Source organism: Parus major, chromosome 2, assembly GCF_001522545.3.
Source record: "Parus major isolate Abel chromosome 2, Parus_major1.1, whole genome shotgun sequence".
NCBI lineage: Eukaryota > Metazoa > Chordata > Aves > Passeriformes > Paridae > Parus > Parus major.
Window position 1 is genome coordinate 149294428 of NC_031769.1, and position 13671 is coordinate 149308098.

Sequence of the window (13671 nt, forward strand, 5' to 3'; positions counted from 1 at the left end):
CTGCCACCAGTGGAGCCCTCCTATCCCAAAAAACACTTGCAAATCAGGCTGCAAAATATGGATTGCAGTGGCAATCATAGTCCAGCCCAGAATTATCCAGAGGAAAGGAATGAAACTCCCGAGCCCATCGCTGCCATTCTGCATTTGTCTTACATTCCCTGGGAAATAAAATCCCTTTTCCCACGGGATCCAGCTGGGATCCCCATAGAAATCTTTAAACAAAAATTAGAATGAGGTAACTTTACAGAGGGGGGGGGAAAACTCCAGAGCACCCAGCCCTGTGTCCGTGTGTCCGTGTGTGCATCCGTCTGGAGGCAGGAGCAGGGCTGCATCCCTGGGAGTGCAGGAAGAGGAGCAGCTGCCCACAGACACCCACACAAGGCCATTCTGTGCCCAAAATAGCCGCCCTCTCCCAAAAGGAAGAGTGGTGCTCCAAGGCCAAATCCCATCTCCATTCCCAGCAGGGTCACGGGCAAGTCAAGGATATTTATGAGCTATTGAAGGCAAAGACAATCCCTTTCTTTATCCGTCCTCAGGAAGAGATTCCAATGGCCTTGAGAAGAAAAGTAGGAATTTAACCCTCCTTTAGTCCCTAAATTCGGTCTGTGCTTTTATCCAGCCCACAAGCTGCAGCCCTGAGCTTGGAATACAATCCAGGCATTTTCCTTCCACACAAACGAAGAGTTAACATCTGGGACATCTGCAGAACCACCCAAAAATCTCCTTCCAAGTGTCTTTTTTTTATTAATTCCATATATTCTTTATTAGAGTATAAGAAACAAGATGGAACATACACTTCACTTATACTTAGGTTAATATATTTAAAGGGATGGATTCCTCTTTATCCTGCTTATCCCGTTACAATAAAGATAATACACAGTTACAAATCTCACAGATAGGGATTAGTAAAATCAACATTTCAGGGAAACCACCTCGGATCATCCAACAAAGCTGAAATTAAACGTCCCAACGTTTATTTTATTTTATTTTTTTTCCTGCAACATTTTATTGGCTTCACATATTTTCATCTGATGAAACAGGAGGATTAGGGATGGGAAAAAAGTGCTCCCATGGAAAATGCTGGAATTGGGAAGCCTCTTAAGTCTTTTTATTTCTCGATTTCCACAATCAGAGCAAAGCTGGACAAATTAAAACCTTCAATCTGTCTCTGATGATGATGACTCCCTGCTTTGGGTGCAATTATTTGGTTTGAGGCAGCTCACCCGCCTTGATTCTGGAGATTCAGACTTCAAAGTTCCTCCACCAAGTCTGGCAAAAGCCAGTAGGTGGCAGGACCAACCCAGGCCTTCGCTTCCCTGGGCACCATGGGCATTCCCAAAATGCAAAACTGGGCGTTTGTGTTCCCACTCCCGTTCAGCAGCCTCAGAGAGGGGTGAAATAACTCCTTCAGGATCAAGGATCCAGAGCCAGCTTCATCCCAAACAGCTGAGACCAACCGGAGCAAGGGAAAGGGCCCTAAACCTCCAGGCATCCAGATGTGCACCACATCTGCTTTGTCCAGAGGGCACGGATCCCATAACTCATCCCACGGACACGCAGACACCCCCACCAGAACTTCCCACAGGGGTGGTGGGACCAGAGCCTCCTTTTTTCGTGGCAAATAAAGTCCCCAGGAGACAAATCCCTTCCAAAAAACCCCAACTTGAGCAAATCAACACCAATCCAGGACATCCTTGGAGCAGCAAAGCGGATCCTTGGAGCAATAATTAAGCAACCTGTAATTTGTTCTGTTGGAGCAAGGGAGTCACATCAGGTTTGTGGTTTCCAAAAGAAATTTTTCCCTTAAAAAAAAAAAAAAAACAAAACAAAACAATTCTCAAAGCCAGCTGGAAGAACTGTGCTCAGTTTGAAGTCCTTCCCTTGGGCAAACAGCAAACCCCCAGATTCTGGGTGGGAAGTGCTGAAGCCACAATGGATTTTGAGCATTTTTATAGACAATCCACAAAAATCCGAGCCCTTGGTGGGGTAGTGGGAGATGGCAGCAGCTGCTGGTGAATTACAGCCATTCTCAGGATGGAAGCACTGAAACCATTTTCTCAGGAACATGCTCCAAAGTGGGCAGGTATTTCACTTTACCTCTGAATTTCCAGTAAAAATTCTCCCAGGGTATTTTATGCTTCTAGGGAGCCAAACCTCCCCTCATAATCTCATTTGTCTTGTCAGAACAGGTGAATATCTGAGTTTTCTGCTCAGATTTTGACCTCTTAATTCCACAATCCACAGAAACACATCCAAAGCACTTCAGGGCTCTCCCGCCACGGCCCTCAAATTCCAAATCCAGCATTTGGTTTAACAACCCACCAGTCTGAACCCTTCACAAACCCCATGATTTTCTTATTTATTGTCTCATCAATGGTTTTCATTACTTCACCTGCCCATTTTTAGGCCTGGGTTTTACAACAGAGGAGGTTCTCACCAGATTTGTCATTCTGGGGATTTGGGGGGAAAATCTAAACCTAGAGCAGGACCAGGAAAAGTGAGAGCTGGCATGACTGATTAGAAAGTGCTTGGGATTCAGCTGTGACGAGCTGTCACCCCCCTCCCTCTCTCAAACACACATGGATCTATCCAAGAGATATCTGCCAGGAAAGGAAATACTGAAAATATCCCTTTTTCCATATTCTAGATTAGAGCTCATGGGAAGGAAGAGACAAAAATGGGAGCGAGAGCAAAAAACAAATCTCCATGCGAAATTTATCCAACCAACCCTCAGCTCGTTCCCCTGGCAATTCCATGAATATAATTTGTTATAAAATGGGATAAGCAGCCTCTGGATGCTCCTCCCATGAGCCTTTGCTCCGTGGCAGAACCAAATTCTTGGCACTGGCCAAGGAATGCCAAGAAAAGAAGGAAATGGCCCTTGGAGGTGACAACCATGTCTTCAGCCCATGGGGTTGTCCCATGTGGCATCGTCAGGTTTGTCACAAAAGCATGGATGGACATCAGGACACAGCTGATGGCTTTGAAGTTAAGCTCTTTGCTAAAGGTAATCAGAGTCCCAAACCAACCCCAAAACCTTTTTCCAGGTGGCCAGAAAAGACAGAGCCCCCTAAATTCAATGCAGAGTGCTCTGGGTGCCACCTCAGTGTCACAGCAAGTGCTGAGGGACAAATGAACCCAAAAACGAGGTTTTGAACCCTTTTGGGAGGAAGGCTGAGGCATAGGGAAGCTGGGGAGTATTCATCTCAGTTTAGGAAGTTTTCCCCCAGTTTTCCCTGTGCTCTCACGTGCATAGAAGAGGTTTGTGGGGCACCTCAGGCCCCAAGGTCCCAGGAGGATGCATTATCCAAAGGAAGGCACATCCAAGGACCAACACAAGTGATGCATTCTTCCCAAATTAACCAGTAAATTGCAGATCACAGCCCACTGACCCATCCCTCCTGTTGGAAAAGCTGTCATTAACATCTGTGTCACTTTAATTAAAAGAGGGGAAGAAGGGAGGGGGTGGGGGAAAAAAAAACATAAAACCACTTTTGTTACCAGTATTTCCGTACAACTGCAACCACCTTTCATTTATCACTCCTTGAAGAGGGGACAGAGGTGGAACTGAAGGTTTGTGGAGCTTTTGTTTGGGTTTTGACACAGAATAGGAGAAGCAGGTACAAGGCAAGGCTAAAATGTGCCAACACCTGGGTTTTGCTGCTAGAAAAAACAAAAAAGCCCAGTGCACCTCTGATCCATCAGTGGAAGTGACAAAAAGCTTGAACTCGGCAGTTTAAGGCTGAATTTTGGCTTGGCTTGTGTCGAGCAGGTCCACAGGCAAGCAGAGTAGGCAGGACAGATGACACAGAGAGGGCAGGAGGACACATCTCCCGTGGGACAGATGAGAACTTCTGGGGAAAACCCTGCCAAAACACCTGGGAAGGTCCTGGGAGCTGAGGGAACAGCAGATGTGGAAGGTTGGGTGGTGAAGTCACCTCCAGCAGTCCATCAGGCGTTGAAGGTTGGACCTAAAGATCTGGGTATTGACATCTTCTCCTCTGACTTCACCGAATTTCTCAGACCTGTTGCCCATGGTCGTTCAGGTACTGCCGTTGTGGTGGTCACCATGACAAGTCCAGAGTGGGGAAACCGAGGCACAAAGTCTTTATAAAAACGCAGATTCACTTCAGAGTCCTGCTGCCAGGGTAATTGCTCCGTTAGAGTTGACTCAGACCCCAAAACCTGGGATTTATCACTAAAATGCACCTGGAAAAAGTCATTCCCGAGGGAGGTGGAACAAGCTGGCCCAGAGGTTTTTTATCAGGAAGGACAGCAACAGGGAGGAGATGGATTTGCTGCTCACAGCTGGAAAGGATGTGGAGATGAAGCACCCAAAAGCTGCTCTAGAGGGTGAGGGACCCTCGTGCTGGGTACAATATTGGGATTTTCCATCAAAGAGTTCCTAATCCCTGGAGCAAGGAAACACACACACGTCCCATCTCAGGTAACAACAGGAGCAAGTTTATTCAGGTCTGGCACTTACAGAACTTGGAAGGACAAGGTACACGGCATTGGTTTTCCAGAAAAGTCAGCCCAGGATCAGAAGAAACGAGACTATTTTATAAAAAGAGACTGCAGCTGTGAGGGGCCAGGAATGTGTCTCCCTTTGGATCCTGCATTCCCACTGCCTGTGCCACCCATGTGCTGGAGCAGACCTGGTGGTGCTTGGGGTGAATTTGTTCTCAGCGAGTCCCAGCCTGGTTTTAACCAACCTTAGAAACGAGGGGGGGGGGTGGGTAGATTATTAATAGGTAGAAAAAGCAGAAACCCTTCAAAAATTATCCACCTTGGCCAAGGAGGAGCGAGAGTGCAGTGGGAGACGTCCACAGGAGGAGGAGAACAGCTTGGCCAAACCGCTCAGGTCTCCAATTCTTGGAAGAGCAAAAAGTCTGGGAAACAATCACCTTGGAAGCCTGCTGAGAAGTAGAGGATCTCCCTGCAGACAGCAACAGAGAAGATATTGGCTAACGAGACCCGTGGGAGGCGGCTCTTCCTCGGGCAGCCCCATCACTGGCGAGCCTGGAGGACGTAGATGAAGCTGACGAGAATTCCCAAGGCCAGGATGGCGTAACTGGCTCGGACGCTGCTGGAACCGCTGATGTTGCAGAGGAAGGAGTCGCAGCAGTAAACGGAGGCGGCCGCTATTCCCAGGTTGATCCCGGCGCTGGGGCAGATGGGAGAGCATCCCTTCGAGATGGACTGGCCGGATTTGCCGCCTGGATTTGGGGTGGGGTGGAGAGGAAGGAAAAGAGATAGGTTTAGAATGGGGTTTTTTTGGGGTTTCTGATCACCTGCTCTGCAAAGGAATTTCAGCGCTGGAAGAGCCGGGGCAGTGCAGGCGGCACAGGGAGGATGAAGTGCTCCAGAGGGGATGAAGTGGTTCTCAGAGACAGGAATGCCAGCCAGCCCCATCTTATCTAGAATCACCCATGATAAGCTCCCACAAACACCCCAGACACCACACAACTCCCCAGGGACTCTTTGGATCGGCCAACGTTCAGCTGCAACAGCTCCAGTGAGGAATCCCAAAAATCCCTCTTGAGCTTCACTCTGGGGCTCCTCAAGGGAGACAGGGAGCACTGGGGAGACACTTGGGAGCCAAGTCTGCATTTCCAGAGAGGCACAGCCCACATTAAGAGGCAGGAAAGAGGAAACCATTAGCACTGGGCTATGAAGGGAAGTTTATAAAAGCTCCCAGTCTCTGTTTGTGCACATCTGACCCACCCACACTGCAGACTCGGGCATGAAATTCCTCCTCTCCCTGCCAGGGAGAGCCAGGATGGACTCTGGTTCCTGCAAAGGCGCCAGAAGATCTGCCAGGGCATCCTGCCTCCCTCGGAGCAGCAGCTGGGAAGGACAGAACTCCCCAAATCTCTCCAGGCACTCAGGAAGGAAAACCACAACCCTCCCTTCCTGCCTTGTCCACGGAAAGTGAAGCAAAGGTGGGACTCGGGGACGAAGAACCCAAACAGGAGGCAAATAAAATCAGCAGGAATAGCAACCCTGGAGCTTCCCACACAAGGAGCCTGCAGCATCCTCCACGCTTTCACTTATTCATCAGCAAACTCCCCGCCCCCAGCCTGAAATTCCCCCCGGACTCGCGGGCATCGGTGCAGGCACGTGGGCTTTAACGTGACTCCTCCTGGCAGCGCGTCCCTCCTAAGAATTCCTGTGGGATGGTCCGACACGCAGTTGCTAAGCAGAACTTTCCCTTTTTTCCCCCAGCCAGAAGGCGGCAAAGCCTCGCTGCAGCTCAGCAGGTGACCCAGGAGAGAAGCCAAGAGGGGCAGGAGGAGGTGCTGTCACCACTCACCGAGTCCCACTCCGACATACGTCGTCACGCAGTGGTTTTCATTCTCTCCACACTTGACAGGCTTCAGGCAGGCCCAGTTGGAGGAGGCATCCGAGCAGGAAAAGCAGATGAGTGTGTGGGCTGCAAGAGAAAGGCAAAGCTCGTTTAGGGGCTGGTGGGAAGATGTCCTCACTTGGAGGTCCCCACCTCTGTCCCACGGGATTGTCTGGCATCTGCCCACAGCCACACTTTCAGTTTTGTCAACCTGAAATAGGGGATTTTTTTTTTTTCCCCCCCCAAAAAAAAACTGGCCAAGCAAAGGGTTCATGCCTCAGGGAGGCATTTCAATCTCTTATCAGCTAAAGCTGATACAACCACAGCCTGGCACTTTCTGTCACCACCCTGTTTGCACCAAGAATGTGTCCGAGGTACAGCTGCCAACTTGAAACCAAACTCCAGAGGCGAATTTTTGAGGTTTGGGCTCGTTCAGCTCAGCCACCACGGACATGGTGCCCCTGCCTGGGACAGGGGGGTTGGAACTGGCTGATCTTTAGGTCCCTCCCAAGTGAAACCATTCTGATTTTATGATTCTGTGACACTGATGGGAAACACTCCAGGTGTGACCACCAGTTCAAATTTTACATGACCTGACTCTGGGCACCAAGATCAGGCCATGTTTGAGCCGGAGCACGTGGTGGAAATTATTTTTCAGCTGCAGAAAGCTCAAGACCTGCAAGACAGTCAGGTCCCCTAAAATTACAGAATCAGGGAATCATTTCAGGAAAAGACCTCCAAGATCTTTGAACCCAACCATTAACCCAGCACTGCCAACTTCACCACTAAACTAAATCTTTAGGCAACTCAGCTGCACAATTTTGTGAACGCTTCCAGGGATGGTGATTCCACCACTGCTCCAAAATTTGACCAGTGAAGAAATTTTTCCTCATTTCCAAGCTAAACCTCCCCTGGAGCAACCTGAAGCCATTCATGGCTTATCCTACAGCAGCAGGATGGATTAGCTGGCTCCTATCCTACATCCCTCACAAAGAGGAATGACTGGAAAACAGCATTTGGGGTGGGAAATGGTTGTGGAGACAGCCAGGACCAGAGACTCAGCAGGGCCACGGGCACTTTGATCTCTGTGTTTTACATACAAGAGCATCGCATCCAGGCTGCAGTTGCTGACCTACATATGCAGACAGATCAGGCCTGTTCCCAATGTTCCATGGAGTCGGGATTTTGGAGCTCCCAGGCAGCCCTTCCACGAGGCCCTGCCTTTCCCATTCTGTATTTACAGGATGCAGAAAAGAGCAGGGGCTGATTCAGGGTGGGAAGTGTGAGGCAGCCCCATCCCTGTTCCCACCTCCTTCAGCCACAAATCAAAGAATCATGGAATGGTTTGGGTTGGGAGTTCCAGGATCGTTCAGTTCCACTCCCTGCCATGGGCATGGACACCTTCCACTCTTCCAGGTTGCTCCAAGCTCCCTCCAGCCTGGTCTTGGACAATTCCAGGGATCCAAGGGCAGCCACAGCTTCTCTGGTAAACCTGTGCCAGGGCCTCCCCACCCTCACAGGGAAGAATTCCTTCCCAAAATCCAATCTAAATCTACTCTCTTTCAGTTTGAAGTCATTCCTGCTCGTCCTATCCCTGTAAAAAAAGCCCTCTCCAGCTTTCTTGCTTTCTTTCTTCCCCCTTGGACTATTTTCCTAAGGAAGTGAAGCCCTGGGAGAGCTCCCTGAAGCTCAGCAGTTCCTGACATGGGTATTTTGAACGATTCTTTTTTGGACAAATATTGCTCAGCATCTGTCCCGCTCTGCCATAGGACTGCACATCTCAAGCTTCTTCTCATTCCTGTTTCTCTCAGGAAAATAAAAGGTTTCTACAAGAAAAATGAGGGGAAAAAATAACAATCACTCTCAGAGGAGTGACTTTTGAGCAGCCACAGCTGAGGAGGGGAAAGAAAACAAAATACAATCTCACAGAAACAGATTAAAGTAGGTTAGTGGGAGATCCTGAATGTCACAGCAGAGCAGCCAAATCTCTGCTTTGGAGTGGAAGCCAACACCACAAACCCGCAAGCAGGAATTTCCTGGACTGGCTCACGCATCCTCCAAGGATCCTTACCCTGATCTTACAGGGTTACCTGAGCACACCAAGGCAGCCACCACAACCCACAGCACCGGGATGACAGGGCCACCAGCTGAGTCAAAACCTCCAGGAGAGACTCCTCAGTGGATCTCTGCGTTTAGGAGACGGGGAGGAGGACGGGACCAGCCACTGAGTCATTGCCCCTCGCTCCCCAACTCCATGTGGGACCTCGGAGTGAAGCCCAGCTCTGCTCCCAAGTCTGACCTGGCCCAAACTCTTCACCTCCCAACCACCCCGAGGAGGCAAACTGACTCATCCCGGGAATCTTCAGCAATCAGGAATGAAGTGAATTACAGGCTTCCTGTGGGCATTCTGGCAGGACAGATGTCCCCATATGTAATTGCTCGCTGCACCGAAGGCACGAGTGGTGCAATGCTGTTCATTAAAGGTTCCAGGAGCAAACACACCAGAAATCTTTGGACATGACATAAAAGTGCTGTTGGGCATGAAATTCTCCGCCACGTGACTCCATCCCTGCTCCTGCCACTGCATCTCCTACCTGTCCCCATGTTTGTCATTGTCACACCTACCCATTACCCCCCATCTTACCAGAAAATATCCTTCCAGGAGAGTTTAAGAAAGGAAATATTCACTTTCTGCCCCCCAAAAACCACCCACTGCAGAGTTATGAGAGGTTAAACAGGAGGAGTGATTAAGACAAACGGCACAAGAGGGGTGGCAGAATTAATTTCATGCAGCTGTAGACGGAGCAAAGAGTTGGAGCTCAAGGTTACACGAAAAGAAAAAAAAAAGGGGGAAAAAAAAACCAACCAAGGCTGAACAATGCAAAAGAAAAGCCTTGTTTGCACCTGTGGAAGAATTAATGTGTTTATTTGTTTTCTGCTTGGCTTCTCGAAGGAACAAAGAGCTTCCAAAACAGAGCAGGGCATTTGGGGGAATTCCTTCAGAAAAGGGGTTGAATAATTTTTGCAAAGACAGGGGAAAAAAACGCCTTTAAAAGCCCACTCTAGAGCTCGGCAGCACCAGGAAAATGCTGTTATTGCTTTGGCAGCTTTTCCATTCAAGCCCCGATGCTGCTTTTCCATTCTCTTAGGCAAAATCCTTATCAAGATCCACAGGCACGATCTTCGAGCAGGGGGTAAAGCTCTTCTGTGAAATCCCCCCGGACATGCTGGAAGTGTTTGGGGATAAAACCACCTGCAACAAACCTTTCTGCCTGGATAAAAACTTACTTTTAAAGCTGAAAGGGTTGCGGTTTGTTGTTTTTTTTGGGGGGTGGGGGGGATGAAACCCTTAACTGCCTTGGCCTGGCCCGCCCATCCAGCTTGTGCTGGAACTGAGCACAAGCCAGCACAAGTCTCTGCCCGAGACTCAAGGCTACAATTGCCAGCTGCTTCCCGGATCCCGCTGGGAAGGGGGAATGGCAAGGGCAGCAAACAGCCACTTTCCTCCCAGCGGTGCCCTCAGAAAACAAGAAGGGACCCTGCGTGCTGAGAGGGGCTGGGAGAGCTCAGAACTCTCCCCTTCTCTCTTTGTTTGGCTTCTCCAAGAAGCGACATATGGGAACAATACGCGGTTTTGCACGGCCCCGAGGAGTTCGGATAGTGAGGAATGGGGTGGATGGGGAAGGAGGGGGTGGCAGGCCCTGTGACTTGGGCAACTTGGCAGTTTAACACACACAGCAACAGGAACCGAGTTCTCGGCGGCCCCACAGGGCTTTGTCCCTTTGGGGTCATCGCGCCCCGCACCGGCCACCGCAGGCGGCCCCGAAGGATGCTCGGAGGGGGCAGCAGGAGCCAGAATCACCCGTGGCTCTGCCCTGACTTTGCTCCATCAGCCATTGCCGGGGCTGGGCTGCCTCTCCCCTCCACCCTCCTTCCTCTCGGCTGCATCTCAGCCCATCCCAGAGCCGTTATCCCGGCTGGCTGCGCCGAAAAAGAGGAGCGGAGCCGGCCCTGCTCCTTTGTTCGAGCTGCAACTGGGAAAAGCTCCAGGATATCCACCCGCACAGCCGGAGATGCTCACCTATTCATACAGGCGGGGAAAGCCCGAAGTTCCTGCTTCAGGAGGACACTGCTGCGAGGCAGATCTTGGAGACACCCCCGCATCCCGCTCCGAACCATAACGCGGCTCAGCGCTGTGCCCAAAACCCCTTTTCAACCCTTATATCCCCTACAAACCTCCAACTTCCACAGCCTACCCTGCCACACGCATCACTCCCCCAGCCCCCAATTAGTTCTCTAACGCGGGGCTGGCGAGGGACCGGGGTACCTGCGGGGGAAGCGATGGTGGCGGGGGCATCCTTTTCCCTTACCTCTCTCCACGCACAGCACCGCGGCCAGCACAGCGAACAGGAGCGCCTTCATGGTGCGGACGATGTGGACGGAGAAATGCGCAGGGCAGCTGGAGGAGCTCAGGGCTGGCGGCAGGGCCGGGCGCCGGGGGTGGGGAAAGGGCGGCGGCTCCGCCCCGCGGGCCGGGCCCGGCCCCCGCGCCGCCTCCCCCCTCCACCTCCCCGGCCACGCCTGGTTTCGTTTCCCCGCTAGGGAGAACCGGGGCCGGGAAAGGGGCGCTGGGAAGAACGTGTCGGCATGGCAGCGGCTGGCCGAGGGGGAGCAGAGCCAGCTTTCCCCTAGCCGTGCCCCAAGAGGCTTTTTCCAGCCCCCTTTCGGGTCCCCTCTGTTTCTCTGAAGGAAGAGACGGGAGTAGGGGGTTCTATGCTGGACGCAACTCGTCCAAGTCCAATTCAGGTTATTCTGGAATTTCGTGATTCTCTTGACTCCCTCTACCCACAGGACCTGCTGATTTCCTGCTTCTCTTCCCTCCTCCGTCCGTCTCTTCTCACAGATGCCCTGAGCGCACACACATCCTCCTCCACACCTTCCAAACGACCCTGTACACACACACATTCCCTGTATCCAGGGCTCCCTGCATGGATCTCCTGCAGGCGAGGCTCCACCGAATACAGAAACTGTCCGTGCATGCAACACCCCCTCCTCAGGTCTGACTCCTCTGCACGCACAGCCCCCACTCAAGATCCAAGCACATAAAGAACCAACTCTCCCATCTGTTGACCAGAACCTAAATTGGATTAGACATACAGGATTGCGAAGCTCAAAGAGCCCAGCAGCTGGGGTGGCATGGGACAGCCTGGGCTGCTTGGCAGGATGAGTCCTGACTGTAAATAAGTCCCCTGATGTTGGAGTGTCTCAAATTCAGTAGGTCCCGTGGAAATAACTAAATCCTCTAGGAAATGAGCTGCAGGAGGGGCAGTGGGGAAGGGCCCCTGTGAAACTGGCTGTCAGGAAAGCCTGGGAGTGGAGGATAAGGCTGGTGAGCCAACAGGAAACAAGCAGGCTTGACAAACTCTGTGCCACAGATGGGTTTAATTCTGCAGAGTCAGCATTTCTCAGCAAATGCATCTGTCAGGAGAAATTCCAGCTCCTGTCTTGTCAGAGGCATTCAGAGTACTCTGCTTGGGAAGCAAACCCATGCCTGCAAACCCCTGCTTCCCTTTTCTTTCCTGTGGCTCAGATTTATTTGTCACTGCCGGGTATTCTAGCAGGAACTGACTTCTGAGAAGTTTCTGTGGTCTCATATCTTCCACTGGAGCAGGCTTCTGGGACAAACCAAATACTAAAAAAATGGGAAGTTTCAGCTTTGTGGTAACTTGAGGAAATGTAATTCAGACAGATTTACAAAACCCCTGTTTCATACACGTCAATGAAGCAGATTTTGGTTGGATATTGGGAAGAAATTCTTCCCTGTGAGGGTGGGGAGGCCCTGTCATATGGTGTCCAGAGAACCTCTGGCTGCCTAAAAATGTTCCAGGCCAGGTTGGATGGGGCTTAGAGAAAGCAGGGATAGTGGAAGGTGTCCCTGCCCATGGCAGGGGGCTGGAGCTGGGTGGTCTTTAATGTCTTTTCCAACCCAGATCTGGGATTTTATGACTCTCCTCATCCCCAAGAGTACAAGGATCTACAGCTTCCCGGATTTCTCCCACACTTAAATTTAACATTACCAGTGCCGTGTATTTCCTGGAGAGGGCCTGTCTGCTGATAAGAAGGAAGAGAGACGACCCAAGAGCCACAGAGGTCACAGCCCAGCACGGGATCTGGAGTCATCCCGATACTGCTGGAATGGCTGGGCGGGAACAGCACTAATGACAGGATGCTGCGAAAGGAAGATGTGACCAGAGCCACCAGGGACCAGTTTTCTGTGGTGAGAATTACACCAGGTAAGGAAGGAAGGCCTTCTGAAAACTCGATGATCCTTTTGGGTCCCTTCCAGCTCAGGATATTTTATATTCTATGGCCTAAGCTCATCTCCCACCTCCTTCCCCAAGGTTGCTGTGTGGGACAGACTGCAGAGCTCAACACAGCAAACTCTGCTGGCAGAGATTTCTGTTCTAGTCCAGCCCACACTGCCCTGAGTGCTCCAGCCTCTTCTTGCAAGTTTGGAGGTCCCTGGAGGACTTTATTGAACCATTGGCTTCATATTGTGAGTGCAAGGCCCAAAAAATACTTCTTCACAAAAAAGAAGGGTGAAGCAAAAAAGGCAGCAGGGGTAGAGTCCAGCACCAGGAATGTGGCTTGTGCTGGGAAAGCTGTAAAAACACACTTGAGGGAGAAGGAGATAAGGAAGTGGCTGGATCAGAGGGCAAACTGGTGCTAATGTAAATATTCCACGTTTGTGGCACGCTGGGGAGGAATGGGTACAGTTAAAATTAGGAAATGATGATTGTGACAGGTCCCTTGATGGGCTGGGGCAGCAGAGATGGTGCAGAAATTAAACCTAGACTAACTAGGCCTTGTAAGGGTTTGATGTTGAACAGGCACTTGATGAAAAAATGCTTGAAAACAGCTTGAAATTCAGGGGCAGTGAAAGCTTGCTCAGCTTCTATGGAGCCAGGTGGGACTGAGAGAGGTTCCTTCCCCACCACACCTCTGTTTCAGGGCTTGTGTGAGACTTCCTGGGCTTGGCTGTGCACGTGAGGCACCAAAACCCCAGAGGAATTTGCAAATGAGACGTTTCCCCCTCTTAGTGGAGCAGAACTGCTCAAACCTCTTTCCTCCGGTGACACAGGAAGGGGGCAGAGTCCTTTCTTTCTTCAGTAATTGCATCATGCTCTGGAGCTGGGAATTGTTCAGATTTCTTCCAGGGAAGGTTGTGTAATAAATTATTGCATGTATTAAAAATTCGGAAAGATATAAAATAAATATGTTTGTAATAAAGTGAAATATAAAATGTAAAAACCCCCGCTCCG

The 13671-nt window shown here is 50.7% G+C and overlaps 1 protein-coding gene across 1 annotated transcript; it reads right to left on the reverse strand.

The window, feature by feature from the left end:
* Positions 1–986: 986 nt before the first annotated feature.
* LOC107200795 (lymphocyte antigen 6E) lies at positions 987–10840 on the reverse strand. Its single transcript, XM_015619743.3, has 3 exons — positions 10720–10840; positions 6317–6436; positions 987–5219 (listed from the first exon to the last, which is right to left on the reverse strand). Exons 1-3 carry the CDS (start codon positions 10769–10771, stop codon positions 5011–5013), a joined length of 381 nt encoding a protein of 126 aa, XP_015475229.1. The 5' UTR covers positions 10772–10840; the 3' UTR covers positions 987–5010.
* Positions 10841–13671: the final 2831 nt, after the last annotated feature.